Source organism: Bufo bufo, chromosome 6 (genome assembly GCF_905171765.1).
Source record: "Bufo bufo chromosome 6, aBufBuf1.1, whole genome shotgun sequence".
Lineage (NCBI taxonomy): Eukaryota > Metazoa > Chordata > Amphibia > Anura > Bufonidae > Bufo > Bufo bufo.
In genome coordinates, this window is record NC_053394.1 from 53,613,490 (window position 1) to 53,634,828 (window position 21,339).

General features: G+C 40.3%; 1 protein-coding gene across 3 annotated transcripts in view; it reads right to left on the reverse strand.

Moving 5' to 3' along the window:
* LOC121004843 (alpha-2-macroglobulin-like protein 1) overlaps nt 1-21,339 on the reverse strand; it is a 263,914-nt gene that overhangs the window by 38,115 nt on the left and 204,460 nt on the right. For all 3 annotated transcript variants that reach the window (XM_040437234.1, XM_040437235.1, XM_040437233.1), the window contains exons 20-22: nt 20,281-20,407; nt 17,901-18,022; nt 16,693-16,750 (exon numbers count right to left, since the gene is read on the reverse strand). In XM_040437234.1, the coding sequence (XP_040293168.1) occupies nt 16,693-16,750; nt 17,901-18,022; nt 20,281-20,407 (307 nt within the window). The remainder of the gene's footprint in view (nt 1-16,692; nt 16,751-17,900; nt 18,023-20,280; nt 20,408-21,339) is intronic.

Consider the following 21,339-nt stretch of genomic DNA (forward strand, 5'->3'; position numbering starts at 1 on the left):
CATTAACAGTAAAGGGGTTGCACCATGTGAACATTTATGATGCATCGACAAGATATGCCTTAAATGTCCAATAGGTGTGGTTCCCACACTTATTGCAAGAACGTGGGAACTAGAGATAAGCAAATTTTTAAAAAATTTAATTCGCAGGTTCGCAGAATTTTTCGGGAAACATTTGGTTTGATCCGAATAGAAGCGCACTCCTTTTACATCATCGCCAGCTGATTCCACATAGATGTCTACAGAACCTGTTCAATTAAACGCGTATACTGTCACACGTGTGACAGGTGTTAGAAGGTCTGAAAGACTGGCTGCACATGAGTGATCTGACAGCCTCTTTTGGTTAAACTTTGTCTGTGTTTTGCTGGTATTTCCACACATCCTGTTCAGGTGTGCATCATGTGACCTTTACTTCCCCCCTATTTAGTCTGACTTTACCCATCACTCCTTGCTCTGGATAGCTTAATTTGGCTTTGAAAGAGCTGGAGTGTGGTTCTTCTTGAAGTCCTGTTCATCCATCATCCGCAGAAGTTAAATGTTCCTCTTGTTGTGTTTTGTATCCCCCCCCCCGGTTGTTTACTAGGCCTCAGTGAGACGCTGGTTCCTTCACCAGGGAAGGAACGGGTTGTCTCTGCCCTATCATTACCTTTAGGGCATCTGAGGGTCACCAGGGTTTTCGGGGTTCCTGTGTATGGGCATCTCTACCATCGAGAGGTGCATACGGATATGAGTTAGGGCCAGGATCAGGGTTTTATAGTTGGTGACCCTTTTCCTTTCCTAGCGGTGAGGCATAGTGTCTTTCCCCTTTCTTCTTGTTGTCTTTTTGTGTTCTCCCCTACTACATCCGTGACATATACAAGTAGAGCCCCCCGGACAGAGTGGAGAGGGTGTCAGCAGTAAGTTTGTGTTGACGTCACTGATTAATTTGCCCTTCCTCTGATCTGTCAGAACAACAACCCCAAAAAAACAGAGAATACGCCTTCACTTGGTCAGCATTTGCTCAATAATCCAACGAGTCTGGAGGTGGCGGCAGCATCAGGACGCCACAGAGTAGCACAATGACGAGAGATTGTGGCGGTGGCAGCAGCATGAGGAGGCCACAGAGTGGCACAAAGACAAAGTATGGAGGTGTCAGCAGCATGAGGAGGCCAGAGTAGCACGATGACGAGAGATTGTGGAGGTGGCAGCAGCATGAGGAGGCCACAAAGTGGCACCAAGACAAAGTGTGGAGGTGTCAGCAGTATGAGGAGGCCACCGACTGGCACAATGACCGAGTTTGGAGTTGGCAGCAGTATGAGGAGGCCACCGAGTGGCACAATGACAGAGTCTGGAGTTGTCAGCAGCATGAGGAGACCACAGAGTGGCACAATGACATAGTGTTGAAATGGCAGTAGCAGCAGCAGCATCAGGAGGACACCACAGAGTGGTAAGGTGACATAGTGTGGAGATGGCAGTAGCAGCAGCATCAGGATACCACAGAGTGGCAAGGTGACATAGTGTGGAGATTGCAGTAGCAGCAGCAGCATCAGGATACCACAGAGTGGCAAGGTGAAATAGTGTGGAGATGGCAGTAGCAGCAGCAGCATCAGGAGGATACCACAGAGTGCAAGGTGACATAGTGTGGAGATGGCAGTAGCAGCTGCAGCAGCGTCAGGATACCACAGAGTGCAAGGTGACATAGTGTGGAGATGGCAGAAGCAACAGCAGCAGCATCAGGAGGATACCACAGAGTGCAAGGTGACATAGTGTGGAGATAGCAGTAGCAACAGCAGCATCAGGATACCACATATGGTGACGCTGCATATGTTGACCCAGGGCTGTGGTGCCAACATTGGCACCCTGGCCACGCTTCACCTTCTGCCCACATATTCTACATTTGATTCGACATATTCTCTGGCGGCTTAACAAAAAACTGCCACACCGCCGAGTAGGTGATTTTCCCCCCAACAGTCCGCACTGACTGATAGTGATGAGCGGGAGGTGCCATATTCGATTTCAACGAAATTCGCAAATATTCGCTTGAATATTTGTCTCATATTCGTCGAAATCGAATATTCGTCATTATTCTAGTTATCGCGATTAATATGCGATTTAAATAATCGCATATTGCGATTTTAACTAAAGGTAACTTTCCTATTGGTTTGATATCTAGAATTAGCGAAGATGACGAATATGACGAATGTATTCGTCATATTCCTCAAAACTAAGATAACAAAGTATTCTCCATCTTCGTTTTAGCTCCATATTCGTCAACTTCGCTAATTCTAGCATTAAAATAGGAAAGTTGACTATAGAGACAGCTGTGTTTAATTCGCTATGCTATAATATTACTTAGCTTTTTTTTTATAAATAGAATAATTATAATAATTATCAAGTATTATAATTATTTTATTTATTTAAAAAAAAGCAAAGTAATATTATCGCATAGCGAATTAATAACTAAGGCTACTTTCACACCTGCGTTCAGGTGTCCGCTCGTGAGCTCCGTTTGAAGGGGCTCACAAGCGGTCCTGAACGCAGCCGTCCAGCCCTAATGCATTCTCAGTGGAGGCGGATCCACTGAGAATGCATCTGTCTGGCGGCGTTCAGCCTCCGCTCCGCTCAGTGAGCGGACACCTGAATGCTGCTTGCAGCGTTCGGGTGTCCGCCTGGCCGTACGGAGGCGAGCGGATCCGTCCAGACTTACAATGGAAGTCAATGGGGACGGATCCGCTTGAAGATGACACCATATGGCTCAATCTTCAAGCGGATCCGTCCCCCATTGACTTTCAATGTAAAGTCTGAACGGATCCGCTCAGGCTACTTTCAGACTTAGAAATTTTTCTAAGTTATAATGCAGACAGATCCGTTCTGAACGGATGCAAACGTCTGCATTAAAGGAGCGGATCCGTCTGATGAAACATCAGACGGACCCGCTCCGAACGCTAGTGTGAAAGTAGCCTTAGCTGTCTCTAGTCAACTTTCCTATTTGATTGTTGACGAATATGGAGCTAAAACGAATATGGAGAATATTTTGTTATCTTCGTTTTGAGTAATATGAGGAATACATTCGTCATATTCGTCATCTTCGCTAATTCTACCAAGCCAACCATAGTAAACCAGGTCTAAGTTGAAATCGCAATGCGATTACTTCAAGTTATATTAGCACTGCTATATTCCATATTCGTTAACTTCGTTAATTCTAGCAAGCTGACCCATTAGAAACCCAGCTCTAAGTTGAAATCGCAATGCGATTATTTGAACTTAAAATACTCGCATTGCTCTTTTAACTTACAGCTGTCCAGATTTAGGCTACTTTCACACCTGCGTTAGGTGCGGATCCATCTGGTATCTGCACAGATGTATCCGCACCTATAATGCAAACGCTTAGATCCGTTCAGAAAGGATCCGTTTGCATTAGCATGAACAAAAAAAAAAAAAATAATTTTTTTTTATTGTTCATGATAATGCAAACTGATCCGTTTTGACTTTACATTGAAAGTCAATGGGGGACGGATCCGTTTGAAAATTGAGCCATATTGTGTCAGCTTCAAACGGATCCGTCCCCATTGACTTGCATTGTAAGTCTGAACGGATCCATTTGCCTCCGCACGGCCAGGCGGACACCCGAACGCTGCAAGCTGCGTTCAGGGGTCTGCCTGCTGAGCGGAGTGGAGGACAAACGGTGCCAAACTGATGCATTCTGAGCGGATCCGCATCCACTCAGAATGCATTAGGGCTGGACGGATCCGGTCGGGGCCGCTTGTGAGAGCCTTCAAACGGAGCTCACAAGCGGAGCCCCGAACGCTAGTGTGAAAGTAGCCTTAACCTAACCATAACCAACCAATAAAGAGAATCCTGCTCTATTTTCTTATTTGTTAATTCTAACAGTCATTGTTCACATTAGTCAACTTTCTAATTGGTCCCCCACTATAAGTTGTAATCGCGTTCGAATGGAACATTAGAGCTATTAATCTGATTTACTATTGGTTGGCTCTATAGAATTAAGTTTCATTCGTACGCGAATACAACTTAGAGCAAGGTACCAATATGAAATTTGCCTGCCTATACAGTCTACTATGTTTGGTTTGTTATCTCGATAATACGTCATTTAAATAATCGTGTACGTACGTCTGTACGTGCGTGCCTGTCTTTGGATTGGAAAGAGAGTGGAGAGAGACCGATTCTACAGAGACAGATTTTGAAAGTAACTTCGGAAATGGCAAAAAGCAATTTCAAACCAGAAGAGCTGGAAGCTTTGATCACTGTAAGTAATTCTACCTAACAAGTATGTCACTCTTAAAGGGGCGGCCACTGTTCAAGTCACTCTTAAAGGTTAAAGGGGCGGCCACTGTTCAAGTCACTCTTAAAGGGGCTGCCACTGTTCAAGTCACTCTTAAAGGGGCTGCCACTGTTTAAGTCACTCTTAAAGGGGCAGGCACTGTTCAAGTCACTCTTAAAGGGGCAGGCACTGTTCAAGTGACTGTTAAAGGGGCGGCCACTGTCAAAGTCACTGTTAAAGGGGCGGCCAGTGTTAAATTCACTGTTAAAGGGGCGGCCACTGTTCAAGTCACTCTGAAAGGGGCGGCCACTGTTCAAGTTACTGTTAAAGGGGAGGCCGTTGTCAAAGTCACTGTTAAAGGGGAGGCCGTTTGTCAAAGTCACTTTTAAAGTGGCGTCCACTGTGGAGTTTAGTTCTTATATTTGCCTTGAATATAAATATTTTTATTTTACTTTCATATAGTTCCATAGGGAACCATATAAATATCTACTCTTTTACCGTTTTGATATTAAATTTTATTTTTGATGGTTGACATGACTATAATTACTAATAATTGTATTTTACAAATTTGGGATTACATCCTTTAATTGTTATCTGGCAGACTATGTTGGAGAAGGGATATGACTATCTAAAATGCCGTTTAGAGAAACAGGCCATAGTACGGAGAGAAGCACGCAGGCTGTGGCAGCAGCATGGAAAGGTTCATTCAAAAAGTGCGATGTTAAAAAAAATGGTCGGACCTTAAAAGACACAGGATGGATCTGATCAAAGAGGTCAGAGACAAAAATTGTCCAGGTACGATGCTTACATTAATTTTCTATCACCCACCTATTGTTATTTATGTGTTCAGTTATGCAAATAAGTATTTCTATCCCTTTACAACTGATAACTTAGTTCAGTAGTGTTGAACCGATGGAATGGGTGCCAGAGGCGGCACTCAGAGCCCTCTCTGTGGGCCGATTACCCTTGAAAAGGTCTAAGGCGTACTAATCGGCTTTAGACATTTCCTACCATACAGCTTTGCAGGTACACTATTAACAGCACAGTCTGCATATTGAATGTAGGCAGGCTGTTACAGCAAAATGATAATTGTGTGGAAGACAGACTATACTGGTATTCAGGTACAATGGTAGCGTTGGCTATTTGAGATAAATAAATTAGTTGGTTTTCTGTTCTGCCTCAAAATTCTCCAGCACGGATTTAGTACATGGTGGGACACGTAGCTGATTATTCCTTTAAAATATATACATACACTCACAGCAAGATACAGATATATGATGTAAACCCTTATCCAATGTCAAAACAGTTGACTTGGTCCACCTCATTTCAAAACCCTGCAACAGTACCTTGCGAACCAATACCCCCCGTTACCTCATCCTAGATATTAACGTACTCAACTGTAAACCATCTGAAAGACTTCATTTATAGTTTCATCTAACACCAAATCAAGTAAAATCAAACATAGGGTAATCATTATGCCATCCAGATCCCACCATAGATTAATTTGTATACCGTTACCTTTTTTTTTTTTTGCTTTCCTTGTTTATCTTGGTATTTTTTTAAAATTTGGTCATTACTGGGGCGCCTCTTCCAAAAGTACGCGCTAAGCGCTCTAGAAAGAAGGTGGTGGTGGAAGAGAAGGAGATGACTGAGGATGAGGAGGATGAGGAGCAGGAAGAGGAACAGGCAGGACCATCAGGGCATAAGGCCCATAGCCCACCTGAGGCAGATGAGGTCCAGGAGGATGATGAGGAGGAAGAAGACGAGGTGGTGACCACCCCCCGCCAGGAGGGTAAATATATTCTGTTGATGTTTTAATTTAAAAAATGTCCCCACACACATACAGGTGTCAGTTTAGTCTTTACCACAGGAGGATTTTATTCAAGCAAATAATTATAAACAAGTTCAAGTTCAACCTCTAATTTTTATTCAGACTTCAGATATTGCATATCCTAAAGTCCCACACTTTGAGTTCACTCCAAGCAGCGTAACAAAAAGATTAGTATATCACAACTCTTTAGGGTCTGTCAGAGACCATGCTCATTTCTCTGCAGGTTCAGTTTTCACATCTTCTGTCAACACTTGAAAAGAACAGCATTTTTAATCCCCACTTTATAAAAACCCTTGATGGAGTACGGGAGTGACCTGTGCCACTATATCTGTCTAGGCACTCAGTCCAAAATCCTGGACCCTAATTAAATCCACGTAAAAAGTTTTTTTTACAGCTAGCTGATGTTACTGGTGTACTGATTTCCGTAAAGTATCTCAATGAGGCATACAATTTAATTAAGATGTAACGAGCATCCAATATATAAAATTTTTCTAAGACTAAAAAATAAAGTGCACAAAACCATATTAATATTTATCTAAAAAATGGTGTAAAAACTATAAAACAGGCAACATAGAACGTACAACACACAACAGTAATATAAAACATGAACACTATAAAGTAATTCATCTACATAAAAAGCATTAACTTAACTACTAAGTCCATAACCCTAAAGTCAAAAGAACTAATATTAATCCTAACTAAACCAATATATAACGGATTAACATAGTAACATAGTACATAAGGCCGAAAAAAGACATTTGTCCATCGAGTTCGGCCTGTCATCCTGCAGGTTGATCCAGAGGAAGGCAATAAAAACCTGTAAGGTAGAAGCCAATTTTCCCCACTTTAGGGAATAAAAAATTCCTTCCCAACTCCAATCAGGCAATCAGAATAACTCCCTGGATCAACGACCCATCTCTAGTAGCTATAGCCTGTAATATTATTATGCTCCAGAAATACATCCAGGCCCCTTTTGAATTCCTTTATTGTACTAACAATCACCACCTCCTCAGGCAGAGATTTCCATAGTCTCACTGCTCTTACCGTAAAGAATCATCTTCTATGTTTGTGTACAAACCTCCTTTCCTCCAGACGCAGAGGATGTCCCCTCGTCACAGTCCTGGGGATAAATAGATGATGGGATAGATCTCTGTACTGACCCCTGATATATTTATACATAGTAATTAGATCTCCCCTCAGTCGTCTTTTTTCTAAAGTGAATAACCCTAATGTTGATAATCTTTCAGGGTATTGTAGTTGCCCCATTCCAGTTATTACTTTAGTTGCCCTTCTCTGAACCTTCTCCAGCTCTGCTATGTCTGCCTTGTTCACAGGAGCCCAGAACTGTACACAGTACTCCATGTGTGGTCTGACCAGTGATTTGTAAAGTGATAGGACTATTTTCTTAATACGGGCATCTATGCCCTTTTGATGCAACCCATTATCTTATTGGCCTTGGGAGCAGCTGCCTGACACTGGTTTTTGCAGCTTAGTTTGATGTTTATTAAAATTCCTCGATCCTTTTCCATGTCAGTGTTACCGAGTGTTTTACCATTTAGTATGTACGGGTGACTTGCATTATTCCTTCCTATGTGCATAACCTTACATTTGTCAGTGTTAAACCTCATCTGCCACTTATCTGCCCAAGCCTCCAGTCTATCCAGATCCCTCTGTAGCAGTATACTGTCCTCTTCCGTGTCAATTACTTTACACAGTTTAGTGTCACCTGCGAAAATTTATATTTTACTGTGCAAGTCTTGTACAAGATCATGAATAAATATACTGAAGAGAATAGGGCCCAATACTGACCCCTGAGGTACCCCACTAGTGACAGTGACCCAATCTGAGTGTGTACCGTTAATATCCACCCTCTGTTTTCTATCACTGAGCCAGTTACTTACCCACATACAGATGTTTTCTCCCAGTCCGAGCATTCTCATTTTATATACTAAACTTTTATGTGGTACAGTGTCAAATGCTTTGGAGAAGTCCAGATATACGACATCCATTGATTCGCCGCTGTCAAGTCTAGAACTTACCTCCTCATAGAAACCGATTAAATTAGTTTGGCATGACCGATCCCTCATGAAGCCATGCTGATATGTTGTTATTTGCTTATTTCCGTTGAGATGCTTTAACATAGCATCTCTCAGAAAACCTTCAAACAACAGATGTTAAACTTAACGGCCTATAGTTTCCAGGCTCTGTTTTTGGACCCTTTTTGAATATTGGCACCACATTTGCCATGCGCCAATCCTGTTGGACATTCCCTGTCAGTATAAAGTCTGCAAATATCAGAAATAAGGGTCTGGCTATGACATTACTTAATTCTCTTAAGATACGGGGGTTTATGCCATCCGGTCCTGGCGATTTGTCGATTTTAATCTTTTTAAGTCGCTGATGTACTTCTTCCTGGGTCAGACAGGACTTCATCTGCTTTATACACCAATCAATGATTGTCTTTTAAAGTACATTTAAAATTTCCTTTACTTTTACAGCTCAAAACAACATGATTAAAAAAAATTTAAAAAGTGCAGCGGGAGCAGTGCAAACGAATGAAGAAGTTCAGGGCGCTGCAGATGCAAAAGATAAGGGTGCTGAAGCTCCAATTATCCCACCAGCTCACCCTAATGGAGGAGCCCAACCAAAAGGCCCTTGATGAACTGCTCCAAGAGCAGAGAAGAATAAAAAGTTTACCATAATTTTTTTAATTTTATTTTTGGCTTCTGTTATTTATGTCAATTAATATTTTTCTTTATTTAAAAATTGTTTTATTAAACTTTATTGTTCTATAAAATTTGTTGTGTTTTGTTTTATTGTAACCAATGGGATTACAGTACGGACAATTTAGTCTGGACCAAAGTAATAATTCATTATCATTACATACAGCAGCCGCCGTTACATGGAAACAGGGTAATAGACATGGCGCCGCTTATGGTCGCACCACTTATTCACTATGACTATATTCTTGTGCCGGTGGTCATGTGTGTGCCACAATTCAAACCTAATACTGTGGACTGTGGCGCTCTTAGCAGCACGCGTGACGGGACCAGGTCCAATCATAGACCTTGTACAACATGCATACATGTAATCCAAAATGATTAAAATACAAGTATTAGTAATTAATGTGATCATGTCATCAAAATAAAAAATAAATTATGGCTATAAATGGAAAAAATTAGATTTTAGGTTACCGTTATAACATTACATTGTATTTAAATTGTATGTGTGTGGCCACTTGCTTTGTGTGGCTGCATACACCCACGGCTAATGTCCGTGACCGTCAGTAATACCGATGGTGGACATTTAACATAGAAACATAGAAACATAGAATGTGTCGGCAGATAAGAACCATTTGGCCCATCTAGTCTCCCCAATATACTGAGTACTATGGATAGCCCCCGGTCCTATCCTATATGAAGGATGACCTTATGCCTATCCCATGCATGCTTAAACCCCTTCACTGTATTTGCAGCTACCACTTCTGCAGGAAGGCTATTCCATGCATCCACTACTCTCTCAGTAAAGTAATACTTCCTTATATTACTTTTAAACCTTTGCCCCTCTAATTTAAAACTGTGTCCTCTTGTGGTAGTTTTTCTTCTTTTAAATATGCTCTCCTCCTTTACCGAGTTGATTCCCTTTATGTATTTAAAAGTTTCTATCATATCCCCTCTGTCTCTTCTTTCTTCCAAGCTATACATATTAAGGTCCTTTAACCTTTCCTGGTAAGTTTTATCCTGCAATCCATGTACTAGTTTAGTAGCTCTTCTCTGAACTCTCTCTAGAGTATCTATATCCTTCTGGAGATATGGCCTCCAGTACTGCGCACAATACTCCAAGTGAGGTCTCACCAGTGTTCTGTACAGCGGCATAAGCACTTCACTCTTTCTACTGCTTATACCTCTCCCTATACATCCAAGCATTCTGCTGGCATTTCGTGCTGCTCTATTACATTGTCTTCCCACCTTTAAGTCTTCTGAAATAATTACTCCTAAATCCCTTCCCTCAGATACTGAGGTCAGGACTGTGTCAAATATTCTATATTCTGCCCTTGGGTTTTTACGCCCCAGGTGCATTATCTTGCACTTATCCACATTAAATTTCAGTTGCCAGAGTTCTGACCATTCTTCTAGTTTTCCTAAATCCTTTTCCATTTCGCGTTTCCCTCCAGGAACATCAACCCTGTTACATATCTTTGTGTCATCAGCAAAAAGACAAACCTTACCATCGAGGCCTTTTGCAATATCACTTATGAAGATATTAAACAAAATTGGTCCCAGTACAGATCCCTGTGGAACCCCACTGGTAACATGACCTTGTTTTGAATGTTCTCCATTGACTACAACCCTCTGTTGTCTGTCACTCAGCCACTGCCTAATCCGCTCAACAATATGGGAGTCCATGCTCAATGACTGCAGTTTATTGATAAGTCTTCTATGTGGGACAGTGTCAAAAGCCTTACTAAAATCTAGATATGCGATGTCTACTGCACCCCCACCGTCTATTATTTTAGTCACCCAGTCAAAAAAATCTATAAGATTTGTTTGACATGATCTCCCTGAAGTAAACCCATGTTGTTTATCATCTTGCAATCCATGGGATTTTAGATGTTCCACAATCCTATCCTTTAATAGGGTTTCCATTAATTTGCCTACTATTGATGTCAGACTCACTGGTCTATAGTTGCTTGATTCCTCCTTACTACCTTTCTTGTGAATGGGCACGACATTTGCCAATTTCCAATCTTCCGGGACGACTCCTGTTACTAATGATTGGTTAAATAAATCTGTTAACGGTTTTGCCAGCTCACCACTAAGCTCTTTTAATAATTTTGGGTGTATCTCATCAGGCCCCTGTGACTTATTTGTCTTCACTTTAGACAGCCATAAGATGTAGTGGTCACTTGTTAACTATAACCATACAAGCAATACGAATCTTTTAGCAATAGTGTTGGATTCAAAATGCCACTAATATTTTATTGCATTGCAATTCCAGCTTTGGAGATTTTGCTATAGGTGGTATTGGTAGAATTAACTAATAAAACAAATATAGTACTGTATGTCAGAATAGTGCATTATAAAAGTTGGATTCGCAATGTGGTTAATAATAATAGCAAATATTATCGCATTGTGATTACAAATTAGCACTGCTAAATTCAATATTAGTTAAGTTCGTTAATTCTAGAAAGCTGACCCATTCCATTAGAGACCCAGCAGCCTCAAGTTGAAATCGCAATACGATTAATATAACTTGAATTAATCGCATTGCGATTTCAACTTAGACCTGGTTTACTATGGTTGGCTTGGTAGAATTAGCAAAGATGACGAATATGACGAATGTATTCGTCATATTTCTCAAAACGAAGTTAACAAAATATTCTCCATCTTCGTTTTAGCTCCATATTCGTCAACTTCGCTAATTCTAGCAATCAAATACGAAAGTTGACTAGTAGAGACAGCTAAGTTTTTAATTCGCTATGCGATAATATTACTGTGCTTTTTTTTAAAATAAATAGAATAATTATAATACTTGATTATTATAATGATTCTATTTATTTTAAAAAAAGCAAAGTAATATTATCGCATAGCGAATTAAAAACTTAGCTGTCTCTACTAGTCAACTTTCGTATTTGATTGCTAGAATTAGCGAAGTTGACGAATATGGAGCTAAAACGAAGATGGAGAATATTTCGTTAACTTCGTTTTGAGGAATATGACGAATACATTCGTCATATTCGTCATCTTCGCTAATTCTACCAAGCCAACCATAGTAAACCAGGTCTAAGTTGAAATCGTAATGCGATTACTTCAAGTTATATTAATCGCATTGTGATTTCAACTTAGCACTGCTATATTCCATATTCGTTCGTAACTTTGTTAATTCTAGGCTAGAATTAACGAATATGGAATATAGCAGTGCTAAGTTGAAATCGCAATGCGATTACTTCAAGTTATTTTAATCGCATTGGGATTTCAACGTAATTCTCAAATCTAGTATGGAGGTGTTCCCATGGTGATGGGGACGCTCCATGAGCACGGAATTCGGCAGAAGCGGCAACGGCAACAGCCAGGAAGCCAGGAATCCTAAGGACAGGTAAGAACTACTTTTGGGAAGTGGGAAAGAAAAAAATCTAACAATAAAAAAAAAAGAATATTCGAAATAGCGAATTTATAGCACTATATTCAAAATATTCGCAAAAAAAATTTGCTATTTGAATATTCGCGCTCAACACTACTGACTGACTGATTGCTACAGCTGCTCCTTCCGTGAACCCCTGCACCACTACTTCCCGGGCAGGTAGGCTGCTGCGAAGCAGGTGGTCTACTCAGGGCATGTTTGGCTCCCGACCTCCCACTGCTGCCACCCTGTTGACTCCCAGCCATGCTTTCAAGAATTATAACCACCGACGTGAACTGAGAATATATTTTTCTTTTTGTACTGAAATAGGCCACTAAACGCTTTCAAGACATATAACCGCCAACATGAACTGAGAATATATTTTTATTTTTGTACTGAAATAGGCCACTGAACGCTTTCAACACATATAACCGCCGAAGTAAACTGAGATTATTATTATTTTTTTCCTAAAATACAAAATAACACATATAACCTCCACACTGACTGACTGCTACCGCCGCTACTTCCATGAACCCCTGCACCACTACTTCCTGGGCAGGTAGGCTGCTGTGAAGCAGGTGGTCTACCCTGGGCACCTTTGGCTGCCGACCTCCCACTTCTGCCACCCTGCTGACTCCCAGCCATGCTTTCAACACATATAACTGCCGACGTGAACTGAGAATATATTTTTCTTTTTGTACTGAAATAGGCCACTAAATGCTTTCAACACAAATAACCGCCGAAGTGAACTGAGAATATATTTTTCTTTTAGTACTGAAATACAAAATAACACATATAACCGCCGCACTGACTGACTGCTACCGCCGCTACTTCAGTGAACCCCTGCACCACTACTTCCCGGGTAGGTAGGCTGCTGTGAAGCATGTGGCACGTTCGGCTCCAGATCTCCCACTGCTGCCACCCTGCTGACTCCCAGCTATGCTTTCAACACATATAACCGCTGACGTGAACTGTGAATATATTTTTCTTTTTGTTCTGAAATAGGCCACTAAACGCTTTCAAGACATATAACCGCCGAAGTGAACTGAGGATATATTTTTCTTTCTCTACTGAAATAGGCCACTAAACGCTTTTGCTACAAATAACTGCACCAGTGAAGTGCGTCTATTTTTTTCTTTCTGTACTGAAATAGGCCACTAAACGCTTTTGCTACAAATAACTGCACCAGTGAAGTGTGTATATTTTTTTCTTTCTGTACACTTTCAACACATATAACTGCAGAAGTGAACTGAGAATATTTTTTTTATTTATTTTTTTTAAAAGCTTTATTTGAGACATAGATATGTGTACAATCATGAAGGAATGGTGAATCGTACAGGAACAAAAATAAAGGTTCAAACAGAAATAGGAACCAGTAAAGTGGGTACATACAGTACAGTGAGTATTGGTTACAATTACATATCAATATGGGAATATCCAGTGAGTAGTCAATCATATTTCTCTAGCTTACTAGCTTTGTCTATTATTCACGCCCTGTTGGGCAGGAGTGTGGGATATACTATCTATTATAGTGTTTTATTTAACCAATAGGGAGAGTGTTCCCAAGGTTGGTATTTCTGAAAGTTACCCATTTAACCCATCTGACTCTAAAAAATTTGAAAGTTGCGTGCTTCCGATGCCGCTAACTCTTCAAATCTGTAAATAGCTTCAATATATTTTTCTTTTTGTACTGAAATAGCGTAGGCCACTAAACGCTTTTAGCACAAATATATGCACCGGTGAAGTGCGTATATATATTTTTTTCTGTACTGAAATAGGCCACTAAACACTTTTGCCACAAATAACTGCACCAGTGAAGTGTGTATATTTTTTCTTTCTATAATGAAAAAGGCTACCGAACGCTTTTGCCACAAATAAGTGCACCAGTGAAGTGCGTATATATTTTTTCTTTCTATACTGAAATAGGCCACTAAATACTTTTGCCACAAGTTTGTGCACCAGTGAAGTGTGTCTATTTTTGTCTTTCTTTACTGAAATAGGCCACTAAATGTTTTTGCCACAAATAACTGCAGCAGTGAAGTGCGTATATTTTTTTTATTTCTATAATGAAATAGGCCATCAAATGCTTTTGCCACAAATATGTGTCTATTTTTGTCTTTCTGTACTGAAATAGGCCACTAAACGCTTTTGCCACAAATAACTACACAAGTGAAGTGCGTATATTTTTTTCTTTCTATAATGAAATAGGCCACTTTTCTTTCAGTACGCTTTCAATACATATAACTGCAGAAGTGAACTGAGAATATATTTTTCTTTTTGCACTGAAATAGGCCAGTAAACGCTTTCAGCAGAAATAAATGAACCAGTGAAGTGCGTATGTATATTTTTTTCTGTACTTAAATAGGCCAGTAAACGCTTTCAACACATATAACTGCAGAAGTGAACTGAAAATATATTTTTATTTTTGTACTGAAATAGTGTGTATATATTTTTTTTCTGTATGCTTTCAACACATAACTGGAGTATATATTTTTTTTTTTCTTGTTTGAAAAGATATAAGCAACTAAAGGCTTTTCAAAATAGCACTTGCACCCAAAGAACAAATTGCTGGAATGACAGAGCTGTATAATGGCTATTTGGATCCCCAAATAATCTTTCCCTGCACTTGTAAATCGCTTTTCTAGCACTGTCCCTAGCGCCTTCTGACGTCTCTCCCTGCACTAAGATGCACTAAGATGCTGTGAAATGATTTCTCCCTATCCTTTCCCTGCACTTGTAAATTGCTTTTCTGGCACTGTACCTAGCGCTTTCTGAAATCTTTCCCTGCACTAAGATGCTGTGAAATGATTTCTCCCAATACTTTCCCTGCACTTATAAATCGTTTTTTCAGGGTTTTTTTCACAATGAGGTTTTTCCAATTGCTGTCCCTAGCTGCTTGTCACATCAGTCCCTGCACTCAGAACGCTGACTCTAAGATGGCCACCGTATTTATAGCGCTGTGACATCACAGGGCTGGCTGCTGATTGGCTGCATGCATGGCATTATTGGTCAGCGCGCCTTGCCAGAGTTCCTTGCCTCATGTCCTCACACGTGTAGCCGCCATTTTAGGAACAATTGTGAATCGTTACCACGAAGCGCAAGGAAATTCGCATTCGTTCCAAATCGAATTTTTCCTGAAATTCGGATCAAATTTCACTTCATCTGATTCAATTCACTCATCTCTAGTGGGAACCAATCTTATGGCATTGTAAACGTAGCGGTGACTGTGCATATGCAGCTCTTTCCATTCACTTTTGTGGGAGTTCTGAGTGCATGTAGCGTTTTTTCATAACTCCCATAAAAGTGAATGGATCAATAGGTATCCAAAGGACAAAACATGGCGCTGCAGAAGAATTGAGTAATTTACCTGACAAAGGGGTTTGTTTAATCCTGAAATGTGTTGTCTGTACACCCAATACAATTTTCATCACGTTAACCCAGAGGTGGGACCCATACCTATCACACTTTTATGGCCAATCCTGTGGATATGCCACTAATGTCCAGAAGAAAATACCTCTTCAACTCCCCATAACTGTGTTCCACTTTTTTTCCAATGCCACTTCTAATTTGTAGAAATCATAGCCTGGAGGCAGTAGTTCTCTACCGTAGTTTTGTCCCTTGATACTTTGCTCAAATCATACCTATCAAAAGCTAAAGTTTTATAGCTCCATCAAAATTGTGAGCAGGATTCATGAGAGTCATAAATGCAGTTCTGAGGAAAAGGATAAAGTATGGGAGAGGATAAAGACTGTGCCAGGTGCAGCAGCATTCATGTTTTGGGCAGTGATGTTTGCCTGTCAATAGCCTTACATCAGCTACAGGAAAAAGAGCGCAGCCTGGAGAAGATTTATTGACAACAGCAGAATACACAGGGCTACCAAGAGTTGTAGTTGTCACTTTCAAAAGGAACGTATGAAAAGTGTCTACAAAAAATAATACATTTCATGCATATTATCTACACCAATTTTCACTTAAAGGGGTTGTCCCAAGAAAATATTCTACAGTTTTCAAACCAGCACATGGATCTGAATACTTTTGTAATTGCATGTAATTAAAAATGTTGTATAGCTACTGAGTTATTCAATAAATGGTATCTGTATAGTGTCACTTAATTTCTTATTTCTTTGACCTGCTCATTAAGAAGGACGCACATGCTCAGTTTCATCTTTCAACTGCCTCCTGAGCTGTTATAGGGAGAGCTGAGACACACCTCCTGAGCTGTTATAGGGAGAGCTGAGACACACCTCCTGAGCTGGAGCAAAAAAGAAACTCCCCTTGAGCTGTCAGCTAGATATAAACCTAGCAGAGAAGAGAATGTGGAGATCTTGGGATCCATATGAGGTACAGGGCTGGTTCTAGATTTGTTAGAAAGAAATTGTCCTGGACTATATGATGTCTGATTTTAATTTTTTACATTATTCATGGGATAACCCCTTTAAACAAATCTCAAATATTGCATTAGTTTACTATAATATCCCCTTACCTCCATCTTTGATGCAGATCAGAGAGCTCTGTGCTTTCTCCACCAGGACACCACCAGGCTGAAGAGACCAAAAAATTATTAAATATTTTTGTCCAATTGATGTATGTACCAAATATAGAAAAAAAATATCCCAACTCACCCAGGAGGATCTGTGAAGGGAAGTAACATCCTACATCAATGGGGTCATGTGCTCTGCTGCAGCCAATAACTAGCTTCAGCGGTGCCGTTTTCCCAAGTGGCACTTAACCCAACAGGGACATGTCGCTTAGGTATATTTCACCGATGAGGTCTGTCATTGGCTGCAGAGGTGCACTTAACCCTGTCCATGCAGAAAGTTTATATGTAGGGATCGGAATTGCAGTGCAGACAGCCTACAACCAATGGAGCTGGAACCAAGTAGCATCCCTTCACAGGTTTCACTGGGTAGGGAGGGATTTGAAAAATATATATTGTGGACACCCACTAAGCGTAAGTTCACACAAGGCAGCTAATTGATGCCACAGCTTTTTTTTGTTGCTAACCTGCAGTGACTTAACCTAGTCTTGCTGTTTGATAACATATATTGCTTTACATAAAGGAGGCACCTGTAAGGTGTAGAGGAGATATCATAGAAATTATTGGGACTGCTTTAATGCTAATATGTTTATATTAATAATGTGCGAATTGCATTTGTGCGCTTTTTTTACCATTGCATTTTTGGAGCCTAGGATCGACTGTTGCTGCCAAAAATATATATTTCACTATGCCTTTAAATAATGTTAATACTGTATGTGTTTGACTAGGCATTATGGTCATTTCCTATATGTAAAGTGTGGTGGTCTATCTAAGATGGCTTCTTAATATTGGCCATGCCCTTTCCAATATGGTGCTACAGGTGTTTAGTCTGCAAAGATTGATCCATGGTTGTCCTGATGCTAATACTAGCCACAAGATAACTATTGTTCCTGTACCTAATGCCACTGGGCCAACTTGCAGTATTACAACTCACTTGCACCTACACTGCACCAGGACATCACCGGCCCTACGCACACCTGACCATGACTACACAGCAGCTGTGTCGGTGTCTCACACACCAACAAGCCTCTTTCTCTAGGGTAATAATTAGCTATAGGTTGAGTGAAAAACATTTTTGACCCACATGAAGGAAACGTAAGCCTGATGTATAATTCCCATCCCTTTAATTTGCAATGAAAATAATGCACACTTACCTGTACAAGTACCGCCTTTACAATGGTATCGGTTCTGCCTTGTTTAGGCACAACAGGTATCTCATTTCCACATAATTCTTTTGTGTCCAAAGCTTCTGTCTTTACAGTAATGTTCACTTCTCCTGAAAAGGTTTTAGAAAGTAAATGACATAAGAGTAAGGCCTCATGCAAACCGCGGATCCGCAAAAAACGGAAGCCACCCATGTGCCTTCCGTAATTTGCGGAACGAAACGAGTGGCCCATTGTAGAAATGCCTATTCTTTTCCGAAAAACTGACAAGAATAGGACATGCTACATTTTTTTTGCGGGGCCACGGAACGGTGCAACGGATGTGCTGTCCGCATCTTTTGCGGCCCCATTGAAGTGAATGGGTTAGCACCCGAGCCACAAAAAATGCAGCTCGGATGCGGACCACAAAAACGGTCTTGTGCATGAGGCCTAAAACATTGTTCATATGAAAAATATCACAACAGACCAAGAACAAGAATGTTAATTATAAAGATGAAGCAAATATATTCATTATTTACTATGGATATTTAGAGCAGTGCTTCTCAAACTGTGAGGCATCCCCTTGTTGTTGGTGAAGTGCAGCTGGGGTAACCATTGTCACAGAAGAGATAACTCTTTGGGTGCAATAAAATTTGGTTTAGCAACATAATTGAGCCCTTTTGTGCTTTTAAGCTGATTAACTTTGTATCCAACAATCGGAAAACCTACTGGACAGCTGATTTCTCATGGGGAAGTTGTGGCTATTATCATAATGTACAGATTCAAGAATAACTAATCATTTATACCAGTTCAGACTTTGTCCCTCATTTCTTGTGATTCCTTTTGGACAAACAAGAGAGAGACCCACACACATAATACCCCACTGAAACATAAGATGTGCAAGACAGCCGTCCTTCCAAAAGAATACTGTTACAAGAGAAAATTACCATAGTTGAGTGGCCTTTTGGCATGCTTTTGGGGCTGCACTTTCTCATTAGGGAGGCTGCCTACTATGCATAAGGAGTATTGTAGTCCAGCAAACACTGCTCTTCATTTCTGGGAAACGTATGCAAATTAGCATATCTTACATCTGCTAACATAAGATATGCTATTTTGAATATCGTTCTCAGAAATGCAAAGGTATGCAAATCGCCTTCTTTCCAAAAAGAAAAGTACATAAAGCCTATCTGATGCCAGCTTATGTAAGATATGCTAAGTTTCCTACATGTTTCTCAGAAATGCAGAGCAGTGTTAGCTGGATTAGAATATTCCTCAATGAGAAAATGCAAGGTCACTCAGTTAACCAAAGCAATTTTACACAAATCAGAATACATGAATTTCAAGAAATTTGCTCATCTGTACTAGTGATATGGCTTTCATCACCTTTCCTCCTAGCTCTAAACATTCTGAGATAACTGGCATTTGCCTAGCTAGAAAAAAAAATAGCATTACTTTGCTAGGCATGGCAATTAACAAAATTTGTGGAAAAGTAAGGGTAGACACATCTGCAATAGTATTATATAGCATCCGTTGAAATGAATGGGCCTATTTTTCTGAACGAGGGGACATCCTCCTCTGTGATGTCCACATGTCCTAATATGCATATGGACAGGAGTTGCCTACTTAAGACCCTTTAAAGCTAAATATAAAAAGGCCATTTCTGTTGCTCAGTCAAATTAATGCAAAAATTCATGTACTGCATCTGGCTAAATTGTTGTCCTACAGTGATTTATGTTCAGTTTAGAAGCATGCATCCAGGTGTTGTGGTCATAAGATAGAAGCTGAAAAACAGCGGGTTGTACGTCCAATAATTTTTTTTGAAAAAAGGCTGAGAATAGTTACAAATATTCAAATAAGCTGCACTTCTCTCCCTGATCCCTCACCACTACTGTTCCTATGCTTCCCAGTCCCTCATTGGTCTCTGCTTCCTGGTCCCGCCTGACAAACATGAAATAACTTAATTTCTTTGTCAAGAGGGGCCAGGAACAGAGATTGATGGGGTTCAAGAAGAATAAAAACAATTGAAATAGTGAAGTATGACTTATTTTTAGAGATGAGCAAAGTATTTGAAAATTTGATTCGGCTGCTTCGCAGAATTTTACAAAAAAATTTGCTTTGTGACGAATTACTTAGTCACAAAGTGCATTTCTTTGTAAGTAGTGGATGCAATGACAGGGAGTTGCGTTTGCGCCGCCCCCGTCATTGAACCCCTCAGAGGCAGCGTTCATACATGATTGCATGATTGCAGCACCTGATATACATAACATGATGTAAAATAAAAAAATAAAAATTAATAAATTGTATTATTTTAAACCATTTGCAGCCTTTAAAAAATAAAGGTTAATTGGCTTGATAAACCATTTAAAAAGTATATTCTCAGACTTAGTCATACCTAGTTTGGAGGCTTTCAGGTTCCAGTAGAAAGTTTTGCTCTCCTCTGCGCAGATACAACTGCTATATTCACACTCAGCACAAGGCTTCTCTTGTAACTCATCAGTAGTCTGCAAGGTGGTTTGCACCTGAAAATAAAGGTTTGAAGATAATGAGTATAATATATAAAATGAAAGCTGTATCTGGAAGGGTTTGGGTTCATGAAGAACTGGGCTGACTTCTCTGTCAGCTACAGACTCTACAGTAGGGACGGACTGCACCTTAATGGGGAGGGTGCATCTGCTCTGGGTAAAAAAAATGGCTAGACGGCTGGAGGAGCATTTAAACTAGGATCTGGGGGAGGGAGGGGGCTCATACTAATAAGGGGGTAGATAGTGTAGATAGAGAGTGGGATATAAAAGGGGACAGTGGGGATTTAGTGGGGGCTGTGGTTAGTGAGGAAAGTAGGGAGGTGACTGGGCAAAACTGTACACGGATGAAAAATAGAGCTGCTGATAACATTGACCTGCTACATATCAACAATATCAACCTAGGTACCCACTAAATCACAGACATTCACTTTACAGGAACTGAATGTGAGAAATGAAATATTTCACAAATGCCAGAAGTCTAGCAAGCAAAATGGGGTTGCTGGAAGCTATGGTACTGGAGGAACACATAGATGTAGTTGGTGTAGCTGAGGCATGGTTGGACTCTTCACATGACTGGGATGTTAATATTCAGGGTTTTACACTATTCAGGAAAGACAGGGTCAATAGAAAAGGCGGTGGTGTGTGCTTGTATGTGTGGAGTCATATGAAGGTGAGTGTGAAAGAGGCAATTGTGGGTGAAGATGGTGAGGATGTTGAAACCTTAAGGGTGGAATTACAATGGGATATAAAAACTGAAAAAATAATACTGGGTACAATATATAGACCCCCAACATCACAGAGAAGATAGAAGTTCAATTGTGAAACCAAGTACAGCGGGATGCATAGGCTGGTACATTGGTCATAATGTGAGATTTTAACTTTCCAAACATTGACTGGGGTCATGGTTCTGCCTCAACCGCAAAGGGGAG